This window comes from Acomys russatus, chromosome 9 (genome assembly GCF_903995435.1).
Source record: "Acomys russatus chromosome 9, mAcoRus1.1, whole genome shotgun sequence".
NCBI classification, from domain to species: Eukaryota; Metazoa; Chordata; class Mammalia; order Rodentia; family Muridae; genus Acomys; species Acomys russatus.
This window is the reverse complement of record NC_067145.1, coordinates 57229722-57255192: the sequence shown is the minus strand read 5'-3', so window position 1 is coordinate 57255192 and position 25471 is coordinate 57229722. Positions and strand designations below refer to the sequence as shown.

The following is a 25471-nucleotide window of genomic DNA, read 5'->3' as shown; positions in this document are numbered from 1 at the left end:
TAAATTTGATGCTAGCCTGGTCTTCATAGCAAGTCCAGGCCAGCCAGAATGAGGCCTTGCCTCAAAAAAAAAAAAAAAGCAATTGTCAAGAAAGAAACATGACAGAATAGGGCCTGCAGGTTTTCTAAGAATATTTAGAAAATTTTAAATTGAGTTAAGTCTTATGGGAAAAGAATTTTCCATATAATAAAGTATTAATAAAAATGCAACATAAATTTGTACAAATTTTTGAGGGTGACTATGGATGGAAAATAATCCTTTTCCCCTCAAGTTTTGCAAATGCCCTCTATAATGGCTATCACAGATGCTAGAGGGAACATCTGGCCTCCCCTCTCACATAAGAGCTCTAAGAAGCCTACGCTGGCCTTGAACTGGGATTGTAGGCATGTGCTCTAGCTTTGAGCTTCCGTCCTTTTTTATCTACTAGGCTATGCTTCCCCATGGACAAAGAGGTTCATGACAAGTAATTCATGAATCTCCCTCCTCTGCTCTCAAGGTATTCCCGCCTGTAAGGCTGCCTGTACAGTGAGAGCACAGTTCCCTCAGAGAGAGTACTGCCACACAGAGTAGTCTGCCTGCAGACTTCACCCAGTTCTCTGGTTAGGTTGGAGGTATTGGGGCTACCTTCCTACAGACAGTTTCACTCTGCTGATGTTTTGGTTTCCACTAGTAGCCAGTTCAGTTTCTCCACTCCAGAAAGTTTTCTTCCTTCTGCAGCTCCCTCATGACAGAGGTGCTGAAAATTTGATGCATTTTTGTTTATGTCTTTCCTGGTTTTGCTACAGGTGATAAGGTTTTGCTTAAGCTTGCTGGAGCTTTTTTAGTTGTATTTTCTCAATTAGTTCCATATACTGTGAAAATTGGAGCTGGAGCTTATTGATCTAAAGAAAAAAAGGTTTGATATTTCAAAACATAAAATAGGTTTAGATACTTGTCCCACGCCAACCTTTGACAGTAGAAATAGTGTAATCATAAGAAAACACAAAGATAACCATTTAATGATACTTTCAAGGAAAATAATCATTTTTCTGTTTTAAAATATAGCCAGGGCTGGTGTGCATGGTAGCACACGCTTATAATTCCCCACTCTGGAGGGCTGAGGCAGGAGGATTGCTGTACCCTGTGCTGTATAACAGAACCCTGTCAGGAGGGAGGTGGTGACCCCAAAAGAAAGGTAGACGCTCACCAGAGCATGGACAAAGGCAGGCAAAGGCAGCAGATGGTTTTTGTCATAATTAGAGAAAAGCAAGCAGAGTTTCTGTCCCTTAAAGGAATCTCAGGCCCAGGGCGAAGCCGGCTTTGCACGTCATGACTCCTTAGTGCCAAGGCTCAGCAGTGTGCAGCATGGCCCTCAACTGGAGAGGCCTCTTGACTTTCTAGCTTTAATATTTCCCCTTTCAAAAAAAAAAAAAAAACAAAGTGGTTTTTTATTTTAATTTTTAATTGATGTACTCTGAGTTGTCTTCCTTTTGCCCTACCCTGGTGAAATTATTACCTAAACAGAATCATTTCCTAGGCGCTTCCCATGTTCTAAGGTAAATAGCAGAAACAATGACAAAAAGAAATCGTAAGATTGACCGTACTCATATTTTGTAAGTGCAATTTAAATTTTTTAAAATATTTATTTATTTATTTATTATGTATACAGTATTATGCCTGCATGTACTGCATGCCAGAAGACGGCACCAGATCTCATTGTGGATGGTTGTGAGCCACCATGTGGTTGCTGGGAATTGAACTCATGACCTCTGGAAAAGCAGTCAGTGCTCTTAACCTCTGAGCCATCTCTCCAGCCCCGCAATTTAAATTTTTTAAAAGATAGTGTATCCGCAACTTTAAAATGACCTCTTTTTAGTGCTACTAGGTGCTTTCCTGGCGGCTGCGTGGCTGGGGCAGGGCCTGTGGAGTCTTGGGGCTTCTCTGTGCTCATCAGTTGTCTTAGGGGCCACTCTTAGCCACCTTGGCACAAACAGACAGATGATATTTTTATTTGGATCAAAAGCGATTTTCTGGAGTTTTTTGTTTGTTTGCCAGCTTGCTTGCTTTGTTTCTTTGTTTTAGGAAAGCCCTGGTCTTCATACATTATATTACTCTCATTTTCACCAACCTAGAATTATGATGAAGTCTAAATTTAATTTCTTCCCAGGAGCATTGTCGTTTGCTCACAAACACCAGAGATGTAGCATATAAATTCAAGAGAAGAACTAGTCTGCTGTCAGACCAACCAGCTTTGGGTTTGGGGGAAAAGCTTTTACAACACGGTGAAACAAGTGGAAAGATTACAATCAAAGCATCTCCATCTTGCTTGTAAACAATTAGAGCAGTCCTTACAGGGATGCCACATTAGAAGACTGAGGGAAATTTACTGGATTCCATTCTAATGCAATTAGAGCTAATTTTGTTCCTTAAATGAATAAAAGGTCAGCCAGTAAATCTAGCTTATCTGGAGTCCAGACTTCAATAAATTGTTTTATTTAATTTGTTGTAAAAGATCTTATCCTTAATGGGTCTAGGTCTTATTAGTTCACTTAGGTTTTAAAATATTTATGACCACCTTTTTAGATATGATTTGAATGATAGTTGGAAAGTTTCTCTCCACAGCTTTATCAAGGGCCAGGATCACTAATTGAATGAATATAGGAAGGTACTTAAGATTTGTTATCTGAAAAAAAAGCTGATGTGAACCTCCAGAATTTAAATGTTCTTTGACCTGTGACAGGCAGAGATAATTTAGCTGTATCGTGGTAACCTTTTGACTACTATCTGATTATAATTCTCCCTAAAGATCACTCTGCTCACAGTTCAAGTATTTATAAAACATTTATAATTTATAAACTTACATTTATAAATATAGAAACATTTAGACTTCCTCTTTCATCATTTGTATCCTATGTTTCCTGTCTATCCTATGCTAGATTCAGACATTTGCACAGAGATTTTGGATACATGGAATAACTTCTTTCTACACATTTTCCACCCCTACCTTGAGAGTTTATAAAGTGGACATCTGTACCACCACAAGGATCCTGAGACTGAGTTTTCCCTTTTTTTTTTTCTTACCATTGTGGCCTCAGCTCTGCACGTAGAACTGACAAGCCATGTTGACCTGTTTGGATTTGTTCTGTGCAGTTCCAGAATTGCATATCATACCCTCTCTTGGCTTGTCTTCCAGTCTCTAAAAAGATCCCAGCAGCATCTTTACTGACCCTTAAGGTCCACTCTCTTCTTGCGCCTTCCATCAGCCCACAGCTCGCACCTGCTGAGGTGGGAGACCTTTTCCTCCCCCACCTCCTCTGCGCTGTGCCAGCTTCTTCCTTTTTCTCTCCTTTTTCTTTTAGCCTCATCTTCTCATGCCAAATCCATACCTTTACCAGGCTTCTCTCTGAGGAAAATCTGAGAACTCCCCTTTCACCTGCCTTTCTGATCACTTTATTCTGTTTTAGCTCCTGGATCCACTGCACTCTGGATTCTACCCAAGAAGTTCTGTAGCTTCTTTTTATAGAGAACACGTTATCTTCTTAGAAAGTTCTGTGCGTTGATAGAATATATGTTGACCATATCCATCAGCTACTACCTCCCTTCAACTCCTGATAGTGTCCCCATCCCATCTCCCATACCGCTTCATGTCCTATTGGTTATTAATAATCCTTATAATACAATGCTTATAATCCATATGCTTCCCATATGCACATGTGTGGCCATCCACTGGGGCATATGAATCCCATCCCCATGCCACCAACTGACAAATAGCTCCTCAGCTTTGGGTGGGTCCTTGGGAGCCTCTCCCTATCTATGCTGAAATTTTTACTGGTTAGATCTTGTTCAGGCAACCATAGCTGTTATGGGTTGATGTGTACAGCAACCATGTCATGTTCAAAGTCAGTATTTCTTAGTTTCCCTCCCCATTTACTAGCTTTTACATTCTCTCCATATCTTCTTCCTTGAAGTTCCCTGAGCCTTTGGTGGGCGGTGGATATAGATGGTCTCCTCTTCCTCCTCCTCCTCCTCCTCCTCCTCTTCCTCCTCCTCCTCATCCTCCTCCTCCTCATCCTCTTCTTCTTCTTCTTCTTCTTCTTCTTCTTCTTCTTCTTCTTCTTCTTCTTCTTCTTCTTCTTCTTCCTCTTCCTCTTCCTCTTTTTCCTTTCTCTATGTAGCCTTGGCTGTCCTTAACTCACTTTGTAAACCAGGCTGGCCTCTCTGCCTCCCCTACTGCTGGGATTACAGGCTTGCACCACTGTGCCCAGCTTAGATGGCCTATTCTTTTTTTTTTTTTTTTCAATTTTTTTTATTAATTTATTCTTGTTACATCTCAATGTTCATCCCATCCCTTGTATCCCCCCCATTTTCCCATTATTCCCCTCCCCTATGACTGTTCCTGAGGGGGATTACCTCCCCCTGTATATGCTCATAGGGTATCAAGTCTCTTCTTGGCAACCTGCTGTCCTTCCTCTGAGTGCCACCAGGTCTCCCCCTCCAGGGGACAGGGTCAAATGTGAGGCACCAGAGTACGTGAGAAAGTCATATCCCACTCTCTAGTCAACTGTGGAGAATGTTCTGACCATTGGCTAGATCTGGGTAGGGGTTTAAAGTTTACCACCTGTATTGTCCTTGGCTGGTGCCTTAGTTTGAGCGGGACCCCTGGGCCCAAATCTGCCTATCATAATGTTCTACTTGTAGGTTTCTAGAACCCTCTGGATCCTTCTACTTTGCCATTCTCCCATGCTTCTCTCATTTAGAGTCCCAATAGGATATCCTCCCCTCTGTCCCAGGTTCCTGGTAAGTGAAGGCTTTTGTGGGACATGCCCCTTGGGCTAGTATGCAGATATAAGTGAGTATATACCATTTGAGTCTTTCTGCTTCTGGGTTAACTCACTCATTATGATCATTTCTAGCTCAATCCATTTATCCACAAATTTCGGGAATTCCTTGTTTTTAATAGCTGAGTAGTATTCCATAGTGTATATGTACCACAGTTTCTTTATCCATTCTTCTACTGATGGACACTTAGGCTGTTTCCATGTTCTGGCTATTATGAATAAGGCTGCTATGAACATGGTTGAGCAAATTTTCTTGTTGTGTGCTGGAGCATCTTCTGGGTATATTCCAAGGAGTGGAATAGCTGGGTCTTGAGGAAGCCCTATTCCCGTTTTTCTGAGATAGCACCAGATAGATTTCCAAAGTGGCTGTACTAGTTTGCATTCCCACCAGCAATGAAGGAGTGTTCCTCTCTCCCCACATCCTCGCCAGCATGTGGTGTCGCCTGAATTTTTGATCTTAGCCATTCTGATGGGTGTAAGATGGAATCTCAGAGTTGTTTTGATTTGCATTTCCCTGATGACTAAGGAGGTTGAGCATTTCTTTAAGTGTTTCTCAGCCATTTGATATTCCTCTGTTGAGAATTCTCTGTTTAGTTCCAAGCCCCATTTCTCAATTGGGTTATTTGGTTTGGTGGTGTTTAATTTCTTGAGTTCTTTATATATTTTGGATATTAGACCTTTGTCAGATGTGGGGTTGGTGAAGATCTTTTCCCATTCTTTAGGCTGTTGCTTTGTTCTCTTGACAGTGTCTCCTGAGATGGCCTATTCTTAGTGTCGCACTAGGTTATTTATACTTGACACTTTAAGCAGTTATGAATTTCTGCATTAACCACCACTCATTGCTAAAATACTCTCTAATCAATCAGAACACAGTATAAATCTTTGGGTATAAATGTAAGATTTTAGAACACAGTTTGACCATTTAGCTAAACAACAATAGTATCCCCTTACACACAGCTCCAGACCTATGACCTCACTGGTCCTGTGATCCACTCCCAGCTTTGGAACAGGTTTGCAACAATAGGTATGAAATAGGTATGAAATCACCCCTGCTACAGAACAGGCTTTGTGTCTGATCAGAATGCAGTTGGTTACACACATAGCTGTTATGCCACTAATACACCAGTATGCATATCTTGCCAGCAGGTCAGGGTTACAGAGTGCAGGGTCTAGTGCTAAGAAAGACCACTGATGTCTTTTCTTCCCCCTGCATAGCACCTTCTAGTACTTTGTAAGCAAGCCATCAGGGAGAGGCTTCTGGTTTGTGAAGGTTGATTTCTCCATGTCTTGCAAGTGAAATGAGTAGTGTCTTTAGTAACAGGGTCCTACCATCTAGTTATGATAGGCACCCATGAGCCTGTGTTGAGGGTTCCTCTGGGGCTTCTTTGACCAAGAGTTGGTAAGGAGGAATCCTATGCCTGACACTGAAGCTCTTACTTAATAGCACATGTCTTCTGGGAATAGCATTGTTCACCCTTACAGGATACCTAAAAACATTCATTACTTTTTTTTTCTTTTAGTTAATTACAAACTAATGGATTTCTGTAAGACTTCTTTTGTACCCTATTCCCACGTAAACCTTTAAATCTGACCATACTCTTCCTCTCTTTTGATGTCACCTGCTATCCTCTGTAATTGAACTATTTTCTTGAGTTGGAGGATTAAGTTTCTGTGTAGCTTTTCCATTTGCAAGGCTTCTGTAACTTCTTACTGGGCTCAGTGCAGAGAGCAGGCTGAGTCCTAATAGCCTCACTTCTTTCTCTTCTTCTGGGCCCTGTTGCCCATGAAACTCTTTATTACCCCAGTTTCTCCCTGTTTGTCTGTATCTCATCCTCTTATCATTCGTTGTTGCTGTTGTTGCTGCTGTTGTTGTTGTTGTTGCTGTTGCTGCTGCTGTTGTTGTTGTTGTTCTTCTTCTTCTTCTTCTCCTCCTCCTCCTCCTCCTCCTCTTCCTCTTCCTCCTCCTTCTTCTTCTTCTTCTTCATGTACTTTTTCTTTACATCTCTTTCTTTCTTGCTCCTCCCCTGTTACTCTGTTCTTACTCTCTGTGTTCTGGTCAAGCAGTGATAATCAAGTCCATTTTGTTCATAGCATTCTGCCCAGTTACCCTTGAGAACATTTGCCTGAATGGACCAATGTCGTTGTCAAGCATATTTTTAAAAATCAAGCCACTATGGTGTTCTCCACACAGGTTCCTCCTGATTCTTACATGCTGTCGATGAATCCAGAGCTTCTACTCTCAAGCCACTGTAGGTCTTAGGAGAACTTGAAAGAAGGCAAAGACTGAGTAATAGAATTGGGATATTGTGTTTATTTTATAATGCTATGCTGGACAAGCAAGCTCTCATTCTCCGATTTTTTAGAACCGAGCAAAAAAATGACCCTATCCTTTGGTCTTTACTTGCTATCTCAGCATTTTATGTCTTTTGGATAAAATCAGGGGTTCAGGTACTTAAAAACCACTTAACAAGTACTGCTATGTGTGGAAGTACTTGACATTGTTTTTAATTTCTTTTTTCTAATTGCAAAAATAACATATGGTCCTTATTGTTTTTAAAGAGTTAACTGGGCCAGTGAGATAGCTCCAAGGGTAAAGGTACTTGCTTGCCATCAATCCTTGTGACCCAAGTTCAAGCCCAGAAATCCATATGCTAGAAGGACAGAACTGACTTCTACAAGTGAACTCAGACCTTCATGCATGTGTCCACATACACACACAAATATGTTTTTAAAAATTAAGTTAACTCAAGCTGGAGCTTTAAGTTGGGGCTGGGGATATAGTTCAGTTGGTAGAGTTCTGCCTAACATATGTTAAGTTCTAGGTTCAATCACTAGTACCAAATTAAACCAGACATAGTAAGGCATGACAGTACTCCTAGCAGTCTGAAAGTGGGGTCCAAAGGATCAGAAAGAAGGTCAAGGTGTTTTTTGCATACAGAGTGAGTTTGAGGCTATGTTGGAATACATGAAATCTTGTCATGATGATGATGATGGGTGGTGATGATGGTAACGAGGAGGAAGAGGTGATGAGACCTTTTCATAATATAAATGTTACTGTAATAATGATAGTTAGCTATTAAAATAAATAATTTAAACTGGATGTGGTAGCACATGTCTTTAATCTCAGCACTCCGGAGGCAGAGGCAGGTGGGTCTCTGAGAACTCAAGGTCAGCCTGGTCTATAAAGCAAGTACAGGTCAGCTAGGGCTACGGAGAAACCCTGTCTTGAAAAACAAAAACAAAACAAAACTGTGTTTGTGTTTGTGTGTGTGTGTTTGTGTGTGTGTGTGTGTGTGTATAATTTAGAGAGCTAAGCCTCCTACCCCACAAATGCTATTCTTTCTCCCAAAACAACCAATACTAACTTCAGTATTGATTTCACCAGTTTTTTTAAAAAATAGAATTATCATATATAGTTCTGTAGCTTTGCTCTCACTTTATGGCTATAACTAGGTCATGAGCACTTCATGTACTTTTAATTTAAATTAGCTGTTAGAACATTTGCTGGTGTTGGACATGATCTTGGTTTTGAGCATGGCCCTAGCATATATTATGACTTACCTGTACTGATTAATGTGTACATGGAGGTGTGAGTTTTGGTAAAATACTGAGGAGCACTGACAGTAAGTAATGCTACCAGAATCATTTGTTTGGAACAATTGGAAGATTTAACAGAGTGAGTAAATCCCAGTTATAAGTTCCCCCATGTTCCACTGCTACCATTAAGCCAGTCAAAGCCAAATCAGTATAACACAATGTCCTACTTTTTATTGTTTTCATTTGTTTAGTTTATAATAAATATAAGAAAATTAACATCTGCCTAGTAAATTTAGGTTACTGCCAAAGAGCCTTATAAAACAGACTTTTAATTGCCCCTTCTGCTTTTGTCCGGTCTCTCTAAAAGCATGAGATACCTCCTGTACACAAGTATACATCTGTCTAATAGCACATATGCTTTAAATATTACCATTATTTCATTTTTAAAAACTACAAGGTGACTAGGCACCATGATGCACTCCTATAATATATAGTTCTCTGGGAAGCAGAGGCAGGTAGATCTCTGTGAGTTCGAGGCTGGCCTGGTCTATAAAGCAAGTACAGGAAGGACAGCTAAGGCTACACAGAGAAACCCTGTCTTGAAAAACCCGAAAAAACAAAACAACAAGCCTAACAGATGAAAGAGCTCTTCTTTCTGGGTGGCGATGACACACTCCTTCAATCCCAACACTTGGAAGGCAAAGGTAGGTGGATCTCTGATTTTGAGACCACCCTGGTCTATGCTACAGATTGAATACCAGACCAGCCAGATCTATACAGAGAAACCATGTCTTGAAAAGCAAACAAGAAACTGAAACACAAGAAAGAAAGAAGGAAAGGAAGGAAGTTAAAGGAAGATAGTTCTTCCTTAAGATCTACTTTATGCATGGGTGTGGAGGGTGGGTGTGATTTGCCTCTGAGACTAGAAGAGGACATCAGATCCCTCAAGAGATGGAGTTACAGGCAATTGTGAACTGCCACATGTGGTGCTAGGAACTGAACTTCTGTGCTGGAAGAGCAGCAAGTGTTCTTAACCACTGATTCATTTTTATTATTACGTGTAGTTGTAATGTGTATCCACATGTGGGTATGTGCACATTAATGCAAGCACCTGCAGAGGCTAGAGGTGTGGGGGTTCCTGAAGCTGGAATTACAAGTGGTTATGAGAAACCCAACTCCAGTCCTTGGAAGAGTAATGAATGCTCTTAATTGCTGAGCTATCTGATATTGTCTTACTGTCTTACCAGAGGGCACATGGTGAGGTTCATACCCTTAAACAGTATTAAATCAGTCATTTCATTAGACCTTGTGAAATTCTGGATTTTTTAAAAATGTGACCATCTTTGTAGTATTAATTAACTGAAAGCCTTCAATGAAAATATACTTGTATTTGGTTATTTTGAAATGTGAATTAAGCATGAAAGGGATGATAAATGCTGACCGAGTTTCTCCTGTTGCTATCTTCAGAGGAAGGAGTTGGTGGAACTGATGCAGAATTACACTAGTGATGAGGCGTGGGTTCAGTCTCTCTCTCCACCCGAACCCCACCTGTTGCATTCTCCTTCCCTTCCTCCTTTATTATTTTCATTTTCAAATTATCCTGTCTTGTGCAATGGTAATTCTTTCATGTTGCCTGTTATTTTCAGTACAACTGCATTACTCTTGAATAGCTTTCATATATTTCCTATGTATTATTGGCCACTTCCACAGACCTCAAATTAGCCATTTCTCCAAAAAAGATTGATTACGTCAGTGGGGTAGGAATCCAATTTAGGCACTAGAGGTGACCATTGCTTCTAGAATGCCTTAACTTCTAGTCCTTCAAAAGGCACAGGTCTAGGAGCCAGATCTATTTGTAAAGGAAAGAAAACCAGGCAGGGGAGATATCTCAGTGGTAGAGTGTTTACTGTGCAAACATGTGGGCCTGCATTCAGATCCCCAGCACCCTTGTAAAAAGTTGGGCATGGTGCCACACAACTGTAATCCTAGGTCTGGAAAGGTGGAGATAGGATGGTTTCTGGAGCTTGCTAGCCGTACAGTTCAGCCAGCTTCTGGGCCCTAGGTTCAGTAGGAGGCCCTATTGCAAAAAGGTCAAGTAGCAATTGTGGAAGAACCTCAGCCAATTGCCTCCACACACCTACAGACACACCCACACACCCACACACACACCTGTTATCAGATTTTACATTACTGTTACTTCTCTGAATTTATTCTGTGCCCTTTTTTACATTAGCAGTCTTGAGTGCCAACACAAATGGCACTTGTTTTATTTTATAAGACCCCTACAAAGTAATCTGCATATGACAATACCATTATTACTACTGACAAGACTACCAAATGAAGTAAGGATTAATATTTTAAAGATAAAATTAATTTATTCTTAACTTACAAATAAAAATATTATATAGCTAGATAAGATAAGGAAGCCATTCAAACCTACGGCTGATGAGATGGCTCAGTGGATAAAGGTGCTTACCACCTTCAGCCTAATGACCTGAGTTCCCTCCTCGTAATTCGCATGATGGGAAGAAAGAACCAACTCCTGAAAGTAGTCTTCTGACCTCCACCTGTGCACCATGGCATATTCCTACCTCCCAATGCACAATAAATAATAAATAAATTATTTAAAGTTAAGAAATAATAAGATTAAGATTTTCTTAATCTTCATTGTTTTTTGATGGGAGGGTAAAGATATTATCACTGTTGAAATGTATTTATTTGTCTTAAAATATTGTGTTCAATGCACTATAGATGCACTGTGATCACACACACCCCGACCCTATTATTCTTTCTCATCCTTCTCTTCCCACTCTTGCCCCCTGTGCTGGTTTGATTAAGAATGATCCCCATAGGCTCATGTATTTGGAGGAAGTGAAACTGTTTAAAAGAATTAGAAGGACTAGAAGGTGTGGCCTTATTGTTGGTGGATGCATGTCACTGGGGGGGTGGACTTCACAGTTTTAAAAGCCCACAGCAGGCCAGGTGTCTGTCTGTCTGTCTGTCTCTCTCTTCTCCTTCCTTCTTCCTCCTCCTTCTCCTTCTCTCTGTCTCTCCCTGTCTCTCTCTCTCTCTCTCTCTCTCTCTCTCTCTCTCTCTCTCTCTCTCTCTCTCTGTCTCTCCCTCCCTCCCTCCCTCCTTCCATCTGTTCTCTGCCTGCTGCTTAATGATCAGGATGTAACTCTCAACTACTACTCCAGTACCATATGTACCACCATGCCTTCACCATGATGATTTAATAGACTAAGCCTCTGAAACTAAGTCTCTTCACAGCACTAAAACACTAAGACACACACCTTCTTCCCAGCTGGTCCCACTCCTGTCCTCCTTGCTTCCCTTTTTCCATTTATTTGGGGGGTGGTGAGCAGGCCCCATGCAGGCAATCACAGCTGCTGTATGTTCACCCACATTATGTCCAGAAGACAGTATCCCACCATATGCCTCTCAGCCATTCATTTCTACAGTCCTTCTGTCCTTCTGCAGTGTCCTCTAGAAGTCCTGTCTGGAATAAAACATAAAGCATTCACTATTCTTAGCACTTCAACCAGTTATAAATCTTGCTTTGCCATTGCCCACTGCTAAAGGAGGCTTTTCGGACCAGGCTGAGAGTCATACTGATCTGTGAGTATAAACATGGATGTTTATAAAACATCAGTAGTAGATTTCCCTGTCTAGGGCCTGTGACCTCCATGGCCATAAGCTTTTGACAAGCATGTATTCCTCCCGTGGAGTGGGCCTCAAATCCGATCAGGAAGCAGTTGGTTACCCTCAGAATATTTTGTGCTACTATTGCACCTGTGGGTTATGTCATGCCAGGCAGTACAATATTAGAGCATGGAGGGTCTTTAGCTGGGTATGATCATTAGGGACCCTTCACCGTCAGCCCGTATAGCATCTTCCTGCACTTTGACACTGGTCAGCAGGAAGCTTCATTCGGCTCCAGTTTGGTTTCTCTGCCCTATATCCAAAGCGCATGTCTTTGGCAGTAGAGACTTACTGTATGGTTCCACTGGACATCCAGGAACAGTGGCAGCAGCCTGCATCGCTTTGGGGGCCTCTGAAGAGAAGTTACCTGGCCTATAACCTGGCCTCACTCACTATTTATTTTTACATTTTTCTATGGATATGTGAACGGCATACTAGCTTCTTAAAATCTCCTGAAATGATGCTTATCATATCATTATAATTGACATACTTGGAGATTTATTCATTTCTGTTTACTTTCCATTCAAAGACAGTTTTTAAAAGTTTATTTTCTGAGCCAGATGTGGTGGACACACACCTATAGTTCCTGCACTTAGGTGACAGAGGCAAATGGATCCTTCAAGGCTAACCTAGTATACATAGCAAGTTTCAGGCCAGCCAGAGCTACATAGTGAGACCCTGTCTTAAAAGAACAAATGAATTTTCTTGAATATAGAAATTGTTTACCTGGCTGTAAAGTCAAAAATATGACAAGATACATTTAGGGAATTTTTGCCCCTTCCCTTTATGTAGCTTACTGAGAGCTTATCATCTTGCTTTCATTAGTACTTTATCACTCTGCTGAATCTTTTTTGCAAGTATGATGAGATGTTCGTTATTCATTACTTATCTGAATGTTAGTGCCCTTTTAGGGTCTTTTACAGATTTGGAACATTTGACAATAGAAGTATAATCATTTGGGCTTCTCCCTTGGAAACAAGATTCTATAATGGTGATGTTTTTCTCTAATTACTTCATGCAATTTGTTTCATTTTTCAAATAGGTCATGCCTGCATTAAAAGATAAAATGTTTGCTACTTGATGTGTACTTGGGCTATGACAAGATAAAATACCCGTTTTATGAGACGATGTAAATATTCAAGAGGCAAGCCATGAGCTTGAGGAATTAAATCCATTTATCGTTGTCTTATAATTATATGAATGTTAAAATTTGAGCTGTGAGGATCAAGAAGAATGAGGAATAATGATTGATTTAAAGAATCAACATAAAACTGATTCTCATAATTGTCTTTGGGTATTTGATCAACGTGAAATACGGAAACGGCTGTCTCCCTCTTTGGCATTTTAAGTACTGATATTCTAAAATAGAATTCTTCCCAGGGTTAGAATATTTGCTTAGATACCTAAGCTAGGAAAATGGAAAACTTGATGTGTTTGTTTTACATTCCCACACAACAAATAACCCTGGATTTAGCCATTTAACACAACAGTTCTTACTCCTGGGTTCTGGAGGGTTTGAGCAGCTCTCACTCAGGTTTTTGAAGCTCTTGGTCAAGAAAACATCATCCAAACTGGGCGTGCTGGCCCACACCTCAGAAGGCAGAGGGAGGTAGATCTCTGTGAGTTCAAGGCCAGCCTGGTCTACAAAGCGAGTCTAGGACATTTAAGGCTACAGGGAGAAACTCTGTCTCAAAAAAACAAAAAAAAAAAAAAAAAAAAAAAAAGAAGGAAGAAAGGAGAAAAGAAAACGTCATCTGAAGTCTCAGTAAGGCTAAGTCAGGTGACCGGTTCCCCTAGACCAAGCGCCCCTTCATAAGGCAGCTTCTGCATTCGCACACAGCAACTGGCTTTCCCCAGGGAGTGATCCCAAAGGGAGCAAGGGGCGGTGTGCTGCGCTCACCAGTCTGGGAGAGCAGCCATAATGACTTTCATATTATTTAAATCTGCCGGTGTGAGAACACTAGACTGACTACCACATTTAGACCAGGTATGTCTGGGGCTTTCCATAAAAGTGAAAATGTAAAAATAGGAAGAATAGACATACATATTCATGTCACAACCCAACTGTGAGGTTTCACAGTGATATTATTGTAAAATCTCAGTAATATTTTTTCATTTGTTGTGAGAAGAGGTTCATATAACATTTGTGAGAATGTGTTTCTTGTGGTAGGTGTGTATGTCTGAAATATAAAATTAAACGTTTAGAAAGAAGTTAAATGAATTGTGATGTAAGCAATGTGTTTTCTCCTCAAAGTGATTTTTCTCCATTGAATAATTTCTGTGTTCAGAATGTCACATAAAATCCATAGGCATGATTACAGTACTTTTCCCTATGGTCTCATGTCACCATTTGAAAATGGCTATTCGCTGTTAAGGTAAATAAGTAAGCCATTGTGAGGGGACTTCTGAACTGTGAGAGCACTTTAGTAGCCAGTTATTTGGACTTTGATAATTTAGATTACTGGTTTCAAAGTGTTAGCACACAATAGCTGAATAATGAGGATCATTAACCCTCCTGTGCAGAACATATCCAAATTGTGTTTGCCTCTAACCTTGGAGGCTCTCAGGGCCTGGGAGGCAAGGCCTGGCTCTTTATTGACTTGTCAAGCTGTACGTCTGCATTACAGCTCATGACCTGTTCTGTTTGTTCCATCATTCTGTGGTGGGGAAACAGGTAAAGAAATCCCTCAGAAAGTCCCTCCTTCTGCACATGTGTATGAATAACACCAGTGTTCATAGTGATTAGGGCACTGTGACCAAATCCTCCCAAAGATGTAACGTTAGCAGCAGAGCCACCGTGGGGCACAGCTGCGAGCAGTATTGCTTTCTCTGGGAGATGCTGGGCACACAACAGGAAGCTCTGGAGGGAAACCTACTGTGCAGTTCAATATGAGGGAAAGGGCAGCTGGAGTCCAGAACTGCCCCTAAATGCTTAAAGTGAGTGTGAGAATATGTACTTAATATGGTGCACTGCTACACGGTTTTTCGTATTGCTAAAACTAGATAATAAAAGAATTTTTCTTTAAAAAAAATAATTGCACTTAAAACTGTATATTCAACTACTCTAAGTCATGTAGAACCGAAAGTCAAAATACCTGAAATTCTAGGAAACTTTCCTTTGAACTTCAGGAGCTGGGAAAGTAGGTCAGTGTCGTGATAATATAATGCTGCTCTGACCCCTTGCAAGTAGAGTTAGAACAGTTTGTCTTGTACAACAAAGTGTCCACTTTAATAACTTGTTCTTACACACACACACACACACACACACACACACACACACACTGATACATAAGTTGCTGTACACTAAACCTCACCTGAAAATCCTACTGCCTTGCACATCTTCATACTGAAAACCAGCCCATGAACACATGTATCTTCTGGAACAAACCACATACAATTGCTATAACATTTAAAGGACTCGTTTATTATTTTAGTTAGGCGAACAACTCACATAATTACCCAAGACTCTCTCCCTCACTGTCTTGGTCTTTAGACTATTGGTCTTCATCAACAATGGCAGAGTCATCTGTACTACGCAACCCTTATAACTACACTGTGACCAACATTTTACTAGAAGGTCTTGGCCAAGCCACCATCTTGTGTAAAAGTTCCTAGAAACACTTGGAATGTATATATTTATTTTCATCATTTTATTACAAGATTTATATGTTAATGATAAGCCAAGGAAAATTACCCTATAATCCCAGCATATAGAGTCAGTTTTTGTAACTATACACATAAATATTCATGCTTGCATTTTTTCCCTTAGAAAATTTGGATTTTATTTATACTACCCATAGCTATTTTTTTCCTTTTGTTAAAAATAAATGCATGACCACTTCATATAATGTGGTATTTTTGAGACAGGTCTTATTCTATATCCCTGATTGCTCTGGAATTTACTACGTAGTCCAGGCTCTGCCTGCCTCAGCCTCCCTAAGTGCTGGGATCACGGGTGTGCACCACCACACCCAGCCAATTTATAATTCTTAAAAGCTTTATGTTACCAAAATTTTAGATGAAAAACACATATGATCATATATATTGTTAGAATATCTCTACATGTCTGATCCCTGAGGGACAGTTTGAGAAAATGAAAAGTTAGCCTAAGTTTCAAGAATAATTAATGATGATGGGCCTTGGAGTCCAAGTTCTTTAGCTGTTTCTAGGTGCTTTAAAGGCATGTTTTGCAAGGCTGGGGATATAACTCAGCTCCGAGAGTGGTTGCCATTCATGCATGAGACCCTACAGCAAAAAAGTAAATGAATATGGCTGGCAGTATGGCTCGGCAGGGAAGGCCATCTGCTACACAAGCCTGACAACCTGAATTGATCCCTGGAATGCATATGGTGGAAGGAAGCCATCTCCTAGCAAGTTGTCCTCTTGACTGCTATACAACCTAAATAAATGTTTTGTTTTTAATATAAAGGAAACCTATTTTGCTTCCAAACAAAGGATTTTTGTAGCACTTGTTGAAATGTGACACATTTTGACTTTTGCTTTTTCTCTCCTTGACAGTGTCATCAGCAAGGTGGTACCAGCTCCCGAGGCTAAGCCTTCCCCTTCTCTGAACAGACCTAAAACCCCACCTCCAGTCCCAGTTCCTGTTCCTGTGCGTGTAAGCCCTACTCCCCTGCCACCACCACTCCTTGCCCAGGCTGCAATGTGCCCAGCCCTGATGCCATCCCCAGCCCCTGCCCTCTCTGGAGCAGGGAGTGCCAAAGCCCCAGTACGGAGCGTGGTGACAGAGACAGTCAGCACTTATGTGGTACGTATGTCTCCACAGTGTTTAAGGGAGCTCTGCCTCTGCCCTGGTGACTCTCATGGGCAGTGCTTGATAAATGGAGAAGCATTTCCAGTGCCTTTTCACGCAGTTGGCCCAAAGCTATTAGGTTACACAGTTCACACTCAGCTATGTAATGATGGGAAGTTGCTTTGACTTATGTCAGCTTGAGACATGAATGCATACCTGCATATAAAAATATCAGTGTGAATATATACATATGCGATACTTAAAGTCCACAGTGAATTCTTACTATAGTAACTCAATTATTGACTTCAGTATAATATATGTAATAGACATAGATCTGATGAGCCAGCTGATACTTCTGTGTTATAGCACTAATTATTGTATTTTATTTGCTGAGATCCAGAATATATCAGAACTTACATCTTAAATAGAAATGAACCATTAGACCACAGGAATTTCTGAGCATCCAAGTGCATATTTTTTAAAAAATTGTTAGACCTAGCATACATGGCTTAGAGACATAGCCCAGTGGTAGAGAGCTTGCGTGGCATGATTTTAACCCCTAGTCTCTCTAGGAAGAATAAAAGCATCTCATCTTATTAAATGACTCCACATTGTCCTGGGAGTGCCCTTAGGCATTTCCCCCATACTTAATATTATCAGATCTTATTCCAACCACAAATTCAATCTGCTAATGACGTATTTATAAAGATATATTCTCAAGGCACAGTGAAGAGACACACAAGCACACAAAATGTTTTGTAAGTGGAGACATTGACGCTTTTGAATGACAAGCTCTGTAGACTGCTGCGTTAACCTTTGCAAAGAGAAGAACGACTGGGAAGTCGCAGGGCAGGACCGGTGCTCTGTGTTATGGTATATCTGTGTAGTGTGCTGCATGGGGAGTCTGAAAAGAAATGCATCATTAAATAGGTGAGACATTATAAGGACACAAAGGTATAAGGTGAACCTGAATGTATTCAGAGAGTGCACAGTCAGGGGAAACAAGTTAAAATTAATAAATTGGCAATTCAAGACAGAAAATGTGATGCCAAAACCTGTGGGGAATAACTTGGTCCGCTGAAGGATCAATCGAGGAGTCTAATTGAGGCATCGCCCCAGGTGAGTGGGTCAGGAAGGAGTTTATACTTAATCTCCTCCCTCCATGTGCTTATCTGTAATTAAGGGATTTGTACTGGACTCCATAATCTCTGTAGTCTTGTCTGGCTCTAAAGACTGTGGCTCTGAAGTAGACTATGGGCTGACCTCACAGAGGTAACACCAACTGGGACAGTGCTCGGAAGTCTTCCAGTCTAAGTAGACACTTTATGGACTGAGGACACAGAGGGCGATTCTGTCACAGCCTACTAGTGTGACTTTGACAGTGAGATTCTCGTAGCTCCTGTTTCCCCATTTCTAACCATCAAAAAATTATTTATAATGATTAAAAGAAGTCATATGTTTGAAAGAACTCAGTACCTTGAAACTATTGAGTATTACTATGGTGCTATGGCAATTTTTTCCCCATGTAACTCAGAGTCACAGCCTGCTAATGTCAAGAGAGGTCAGCCAGCAGCAGGACCGGCCATGCATGATGGCTTCACCCACTGGACACCCGGTGCCTGGTGACTGCTGGGTCTTTCTCCATGGTGTAGTCAGAGACAGCTCCCTCCACATTCCTCTGGGAAGGTTTCAGGTTAACAGTTTGCTTTATAGAGGTTTGTTTATTTGTTTGTTTTTTAATAGTAGCCCTTAGTAGTCCGTGCATATCACAGAACATAGCCACTTTTGATACTCCCTCACAAGGAAACCACTGGTCTTTTGCCTATCTAGTCAATGTCATAATTAAAAGCATTGGAAGAGCTGCCTTGTAAAATTACAGTGAAACCATATGTTGTCTTACTGTGAGGACATTTAAAGTGAGCTTGACTCAGTTCCCCCTTACAGTATCTGTCCATACAGTATCCAACCATGGCATTTGAGGAAGCCATGCAGTTAGGAGGGCTTCCTACTGCGAACGAAGTTAGAACTCCAGAATTAGCAGTATATGGAGCATAATAATAATTACGTGTGTAACTCTTTGGCCCCATGAGCCTCTTATTTCATTTGCCCTTTCGTTGATTGTACTTTTCTAAAATGTCATAAAGGGAATGGAAAGTTACTTAGTAACAGGTCTTTTATATCCTTGATCGTATCGCCCAGTTCAGGAGAAGGGCTTGGCTAATAAGTAATGAGGGGATACAGGCACATTGACTGTATGTGCTAATCCCATGCCATGAGCTTGGCTGAAAAACTATTTAAACTGAGCAATTTCAAAAATATCACTTGTTTCTGGCCAGAAGACTCATAATCATTAAAGAGTTCTTAAGATTATAGGAATTTCTTAGATGAAGCCGACTGCAGATCGTGCTGTATGGCTCCCTAGGATGATTGATTCTACAATATTTCATTTGTAATGATTTACAAAGCAGTTTAGAATATGGATTAGAAATATGTCATTATATCCAGGCATGGCAGAAGACACCAGAAACCCCAGCACTCAGGAAGCTGATGCCGAGATTGGAGTTCAAGGCCAGCTTTAGTGAATGCTAAGCCAGGTTGAGCTTTTGAGCCCCACCTCAAAAACGAAAAGAAAAGAAAAAGAAAAAGAGGGGGGAGGGAATATGTGAGGCACAGAGGGAAGAGTATGGAGAAATATGAGAGGGAGGGAGGAGAGAAAGTGTGTGAGAGAAGGATGTGTAGGAGTGAGGAGGAAGAATGAAGGGGAAGGTGTGAGGGAGAAGAAGGAAGGGACCGGAGAAGGAGGGAAGACGCTATTGAAGATTAACTAGCTGTTTTCTTCTTTACATGACTCCAGAGCAGGGTTGATGACGATGATTTCTGTACAGTTTTCCATCTACTGTTTTCCTAGTTTGCTAGCTTATTGTGTGTACAGTAGAAAGCAGCATTCTTATCTGGCCTCTTCTGGTTCTTTTCCCACCATAATTTTGCTCTCCACTATAACATCAGATCCGTGATGAGTGGGGCAATCAGATCTGGATCTGTCCAGGGTGTAACAAGCCTGACGACGGGAGTCCGATGATTGGCTGTGATGACTGTGACGATTGGTACCACTGGTGAGTGCCCCCAGAGTGCCCCGAGGTGCTTAGGCAGCACAACACAGACCCTGCCTGGACAGGTACCGTAGCCAGCTAGCGTTTTCAGACCAATTCAGCTACTCTCCTGAGAACTGTCTATGGAGCCTGCAAAGTAAAATACTGCAAAATTAATTGTGCTGTTGTTACAGGGCCTAGAGTAGGAATTTGCTTCGCTTACATACATTTTCCTACAAAAATAAGTAAATATATAGGGGTTTCCCCTCTCCTTCCTGTCCACATGTGACTAGTGTGCTTGAGAGCAGACTCAAAGACAGCTTGCTTGTTTCTGAAGTCTCGTTAGCTGTTCCCATCTGAAGCCGCTAAGCCAAATGTGTTCAGCTGTGCTTCGTTCTTTATTTTTTTCCTTTAAAAATTTTTTTTTATTTAAGTAATTTATTCAGATTACATCTCAATTGTTACTCCCTCACTTGTATCTTCCCATTCCCCCCTCCCTCCCTTTTTCATCCTATTCCCCTCCCCTAGGTCTGTGACAGAAGAGGACCTCCTCCCCCACCATATGATCACATATCAGGTCTCATCTGGATAACCTGCTTCCCCTTCCTCTGAGTGCCACCAGGCCTCCCCACCAAGGGGAAGTGGTCAAACAGGGGGCATCAGAATTCATGTCATAGTCAGTGCCTGCTCTTCACACAACTGTGGAGAATGTGCTGTCCATTGGCTAGATCTGCATAGGGGTTCTAGGTTTACTGCATGCATTGTCCTTGGTTGGTACAGTAGTTTGAGCAGACCCCTCTGGGTCCATATCTGCCTTAATGGTGGTCTTGTAGGTTTCTAGGACCCTCTGAATCCTTCTATTTCCCCATTCTCCCTTAAGTGCCTATGGTTGTGAAGTTTGCTATCTACACAATAAAAACAGCCGGGGGCAGTAGGATGCTGGCAGTCTCAGCACTCCTAATGCTGAGACAAAAGAATCACAAGTTTGAGACCAGCCTTGGCTACTTAGTAAGTTTGAGGTCTGCCTGGGCTACCTGAGATTCAGTCCCACCCCAAGCCTCTTCCTCCAAGTTAAAACATAAAAGCAAAGCCATTGCATTACACTGTTCCTGACTGAAAGGACAAATGAACTGAGTAATCTCCCCATAGGACCTGTACAGAAGTCATTGTATAATAACATAACCCAAATGCCCAACATTAGTGCTACATAAATTAGAGCCTTTGGGCTGACTTCTGGTACATACATCATTTTTTGCGTTTATTTTTATTGTGGGAGTGGAGCTTGCTATATTGGTATGCATACCATTTTACCTCATGCCTTTGAGGGTCAGAGAACAACTTAAAAGAGCTAGTTCTCCACTTCCAAATCCACCCCAGGGCTCAGAAGACTGTGCTGTCAGGCATCGTGGCCAGGGTGTTTACTTGTTGGGCCATATCACCATGCCTAAAAGAATCGTGCGAAAGCATCGAAAAAGGAGCGGTTGATTTAACTCAGTTGGTAGAGTGCTTCCTTGGTATGCAGGAGGCCTTGGGTTCTATCCTCAGAGCCACATACACAAGTTGAGGGTACACACATCCCAGCACAGGAGGCAGAGGCAGGAGTTCAAGGTCATCCTGTGCTACAGCCAGCCTTGACAGTACCTGCAAGAAATGGCCCCTTTGAAACCATGTCACACAAGGGCTGAAGAGATGTCACAATGGTTAAGAGCACTGTCTGCTCTCCTGGGGAAGTCCCAGCGCCCGTGGTGGCCCACAGTGGTCTGCAGCTCCATTTACAGGGGATCACACACCCTCTTAGGTCCACAGCCAGCAGCAGACACACAGATGGTACACAGGTAAAACACTCGTACATACAACACAAATAAAAGCCCTCAAGTTTCTTTTTTAGGAAGCATAAAGCAGCTTGCAGACCCTGCCTCAGAAAAAGAAAATTACCAACATAAGAAACTTGCTAACGTGGACCTTTTTGGTGTCTAGGCCCTGTGTTGGAATCATGGCTGCTCCTCCAGAAGAGATGCAGTGGTTCTGCCCCAAGTGTGCCAACAAGATAAAGAAAGATAAGAAGCACAAGAAGAGGAAGCACCGCGCGCACTGACGTCAGCATGGCAGCACTGCTGCCTGCACCAGGTCGGGACCGGACCGCCTCTGCCATCTTGTCTCCCCCAGGCCCTGAGGACAGCGCATCCCAGAGGACCAAGGACAAGAACATGCCCTCGCTCTGGATGCTCCTTTCTGAAACACAAGGGCTTGCGCTCCCATGGCATGTTCCTGAAGAGACACTGCAGGGGAGGCGTGGCCTGAGAGCTGGCACCTCCGCCTGCTTATTACCAGTGACAAGTATTAATAAAGACACCACACATCTTCCCTCTTGATTTCCTTCTCTCCAGAACCTTCCATTACGGAATTAGATAAGAAGTGATGTACAAATGCCTTGACTGTAATTGAAGGATGCATCATTAGCTATACAGTTTGCAAGCCCTCTCCCTCCACAGTGAGATAATCATCAGGAAAGAACACCCCAGTCAGAAGACTGGTAAATATTTTTGTGATGAGAATATATGAAACTCCCCACCTCACCCCACTTTTACTACTAATGTGTAAAATGTTCAGGCTTTTTGTGAGATACCTTATATTTTTTAAGAAAAAGGTTTCTATCATGTCCTGTTCACCTCCGTGCAAATTATTTTCATTCAGCCTATTTTATGACTTGGTGGCACCTAGTTCTGCACTTCTGTAAAGAGCGGGAGCCTTCTTGCGGCGTGTACATTTCATCAACTTGTATAAAACTCTTGGTACTAAGACCCCCCTCCCACTGTAAATAATAAATATTTATGAAGTAGTTATTTTTAAAATTTTTTTATCGTGTTTAATTCTGGCTTTCTCTGGTATCCACTGTGATTTCAGCCATGTCTGTAATTGCTGATGTACATAGGCAAAGAAGCTAAAAAAAAAAAAAACCCAGAGCCATTTCTCTCCCAGATGCAACGCCCACAGCACGGTGGGGACCGGACCCAAGCAGCTGGAAGGAAACAAGGCAGTTTAATCCAGAGTTGATGGTTTGAAATTGTTCTGTTTGTTATATACTTTCTGTAAATTGCTTTCATTTTTACTAAAAGGACATGTAGTTTCCATAAAAGTAAAAAAAAGAAAAGAAAGAAAGAAAGAAAAAGACTGTAGCATTTTGTGTTTATATTGTTTTATTTCTACAGATTTGTTCATGGACATTGTGCTTTAAGGTTGAAATGAAGTATATTGTGAATTTTTTAAAGAAAACTCATCAAATTTCAGGGTATCACAAAACTTTATTATATTACTATACTGCCCACTATTTATTATATGTTATAGATATCTGAAACGTAAACCAAATGTTTTATTTTTAATGTAAAAAACATCAAATTTAACTTTATTAGCATATTTTAGTGACTTTGGAATAACTATGGACTTTTACTTGATTTTGAAATAATCCCAATTTGGGCATGTGTGAAGGCTATCTTGAATGTTAGAATGTGGGGTTTGAACCTAATACAAATATATGCATAGAAATGTGATTTTTTTTTTTTTTACTGCCAACATTAACATTATAATTACTCCTATTTTAAAACATATAATGTGGTTTCAGAAATGCTATTCTCTGCCTTGATGTTAAATTGCAGAACAGTAGAAATGGAACCGACCTGTGAAGAGTGTGGGAATCACTACCCTCCTTGTTGCAGAAGCCAGAAGTTTTCCTCCCCTGCCCCCCAAAAAGTACCTATGTTGAGATATGTGTCTTCCTCATTTTTTTCTTCATTCATTAGAGATCATTCTAAATACTTTATACAATATTTTCACATGCACAAATATACCCATTAGTGCTTTTTGGAGAGGGGTGAAGGGTGGGGGAAGTGCAAAATAAAGATTATTGGCTGTTTCGTAGTTTGCTTTTCCATTTTCTTTATTTAGGAATTAGTTCCCTGAGGCATGGTCAATGGATCTGAAGTTGCCACGTCTAAGTGAGCAGGCCGCGCTCCTAAAGTAAGAAAGAAGGCGCCTATATAGAACTTTTTCCCGTTTCTCCTGTCTCGGAGTCTCCAGCCCACACAACATTTAAGGAATTTCAATCAATTTGTTGTCCTTTGCTATTTCATGGTTGCTTTCCTAAATCCAGTTCATGATTTTATAAATGGCCTTTGCAATAATAAAACCAAAGAATCATTTTCAGGGGGCTGGATGGCCTCAGGGATTAGTAATGGAATACAGAGCCTTTCACCTCTAGGTCAGTGAGTCGAATCCAGTCCAGGTCACTAGAGACTAAAAGTTGTCACCATCTTAAGACTGTTCAGTGGCCTGTGCAAAATGAACTGGTGGTTGCAGTCTCCACTGGATGGCTTTCTGTGACACCAACCAAGGGAAGTTTAAAAAACTGCAAAAGAGAAGTGTGGATTAGAAAAATAAAACATTGATGTTACAAAGAAAAGTTAAAAAGTTGGTCAAAATCATTCTCCAGAAAGTAATACGTTAAAAAAGAGCAAATTATAAACACTACAGATTGCTCAAGAATGGAGACTGATTTCCTTAAATGGGGGCAAGTAAAACCAGAAGGGGACAAAAAAGGGAACAGGAATAAGTAGAGGAGGGTGACAGTCTGGGTAGGGAACTCTCGCAAGCCCTAGAGAAAAGAAAAATGGGGTCTAGAGCCACGGAGATATCTCTGTGTGTAAATTGCTTGCTGGACATCTGTGAGGACCTGAATTGTCTCCAACAAGAACAACAACAAAAAAGCTGGGCATGAAAGTGTGCACCTATAACCCAGCTCTGGGAAGGCAGACAAGTGCTTCTGGGGCTTGCTGGCCAGCCAGTCTAGCCAAAATAGCAAACACTCCAGGCTCAGCAAAACACTTTACCTCACAACAAGTAAAGTAGAAGGCCTGGAGAGACTGGGCAGCAATTAAAAGCCTTCTGCGGTATCAGAGTACCACCGTCCAGATCCCAGCACCCCATCAGGAGGCTCACAGATGCAGCTCCAGGGATGTGATGCTGCATTCTGTCCTCTGTGGGCATCTGCACACAGATACATGCATACACACATATGGGTTTTTTGGTTGGTTAGTCCTGGAACTCACTCTGTAGATCAGGTTGGCTTTGAGCTCAGAGATCCACCTGCCTCTGACTCCCAAGTGCTGGGATTAAAGGGGTGCACCTCCCATGCCTGGTGGTGTCAGTAATAACGTGAGGAGCAGTAGAGAAGAGTACCCACCCAGCATGACCTCTTGCTTCCACAAGTGCACTCACTGTCAAGTGTGTCTGCAGACAGACACTACACGTAGAGTAGTGAAAATACACTACACACACACAGTAACAAATCAGCTGCAGGAATGTGAGTTGTTAACAATTTGGAGCAAAGGAGGAGTATTCCTCATTAGGAAGGCTAGACGTTTCCAGCAACCTGTTTTCCCTTTATCCAGCGCCATCATTTCAACAGCATCCGCACTTTCTAAAGGAGAAGGAAGGCTAAGTACGTACCCTGGCCGTGTTTTTATAGAAGGAGATGGTATTCATTCATGAAACAGATAGTCAGAGGAAACTGAGCTGCC

At 41.4% G+C, this 25471-nt stretch overlaps 1 protein-coding gene across 1 annotated transcript in view; it reads left to right on the top strand.

Moving 5' to 3' along the window:
- The window catches only part of Taf3 (TATA-box binding protein associated factor 3), a 148520-nt gene extending 126144 nt beyond the window's left edge, over positions 1 to 22376 (top strand). Inside the window, exons 5-7 of the mRNA XM_051151387.1 lie at positions 16575 to 16824; positions 19816 to 19922; positions 21876 to 22376. Of these exons, the coding sequence (XP_051007344.1) occupies positions 16575 to 16824; positions 19816 to 19922; positions 21876 to 21993 (475 nt within the window). The 3' untranslated portion in view covers positions 21994 to 22376. The remainder of the gene's footprint in view (positions 1 to 16574; positions 16825 to 19815; positions 19923 to 21875) is intronic.
- The last annotated feature ends 3095 nt before the right edge of the window (positions 22377 to 25471 follow it).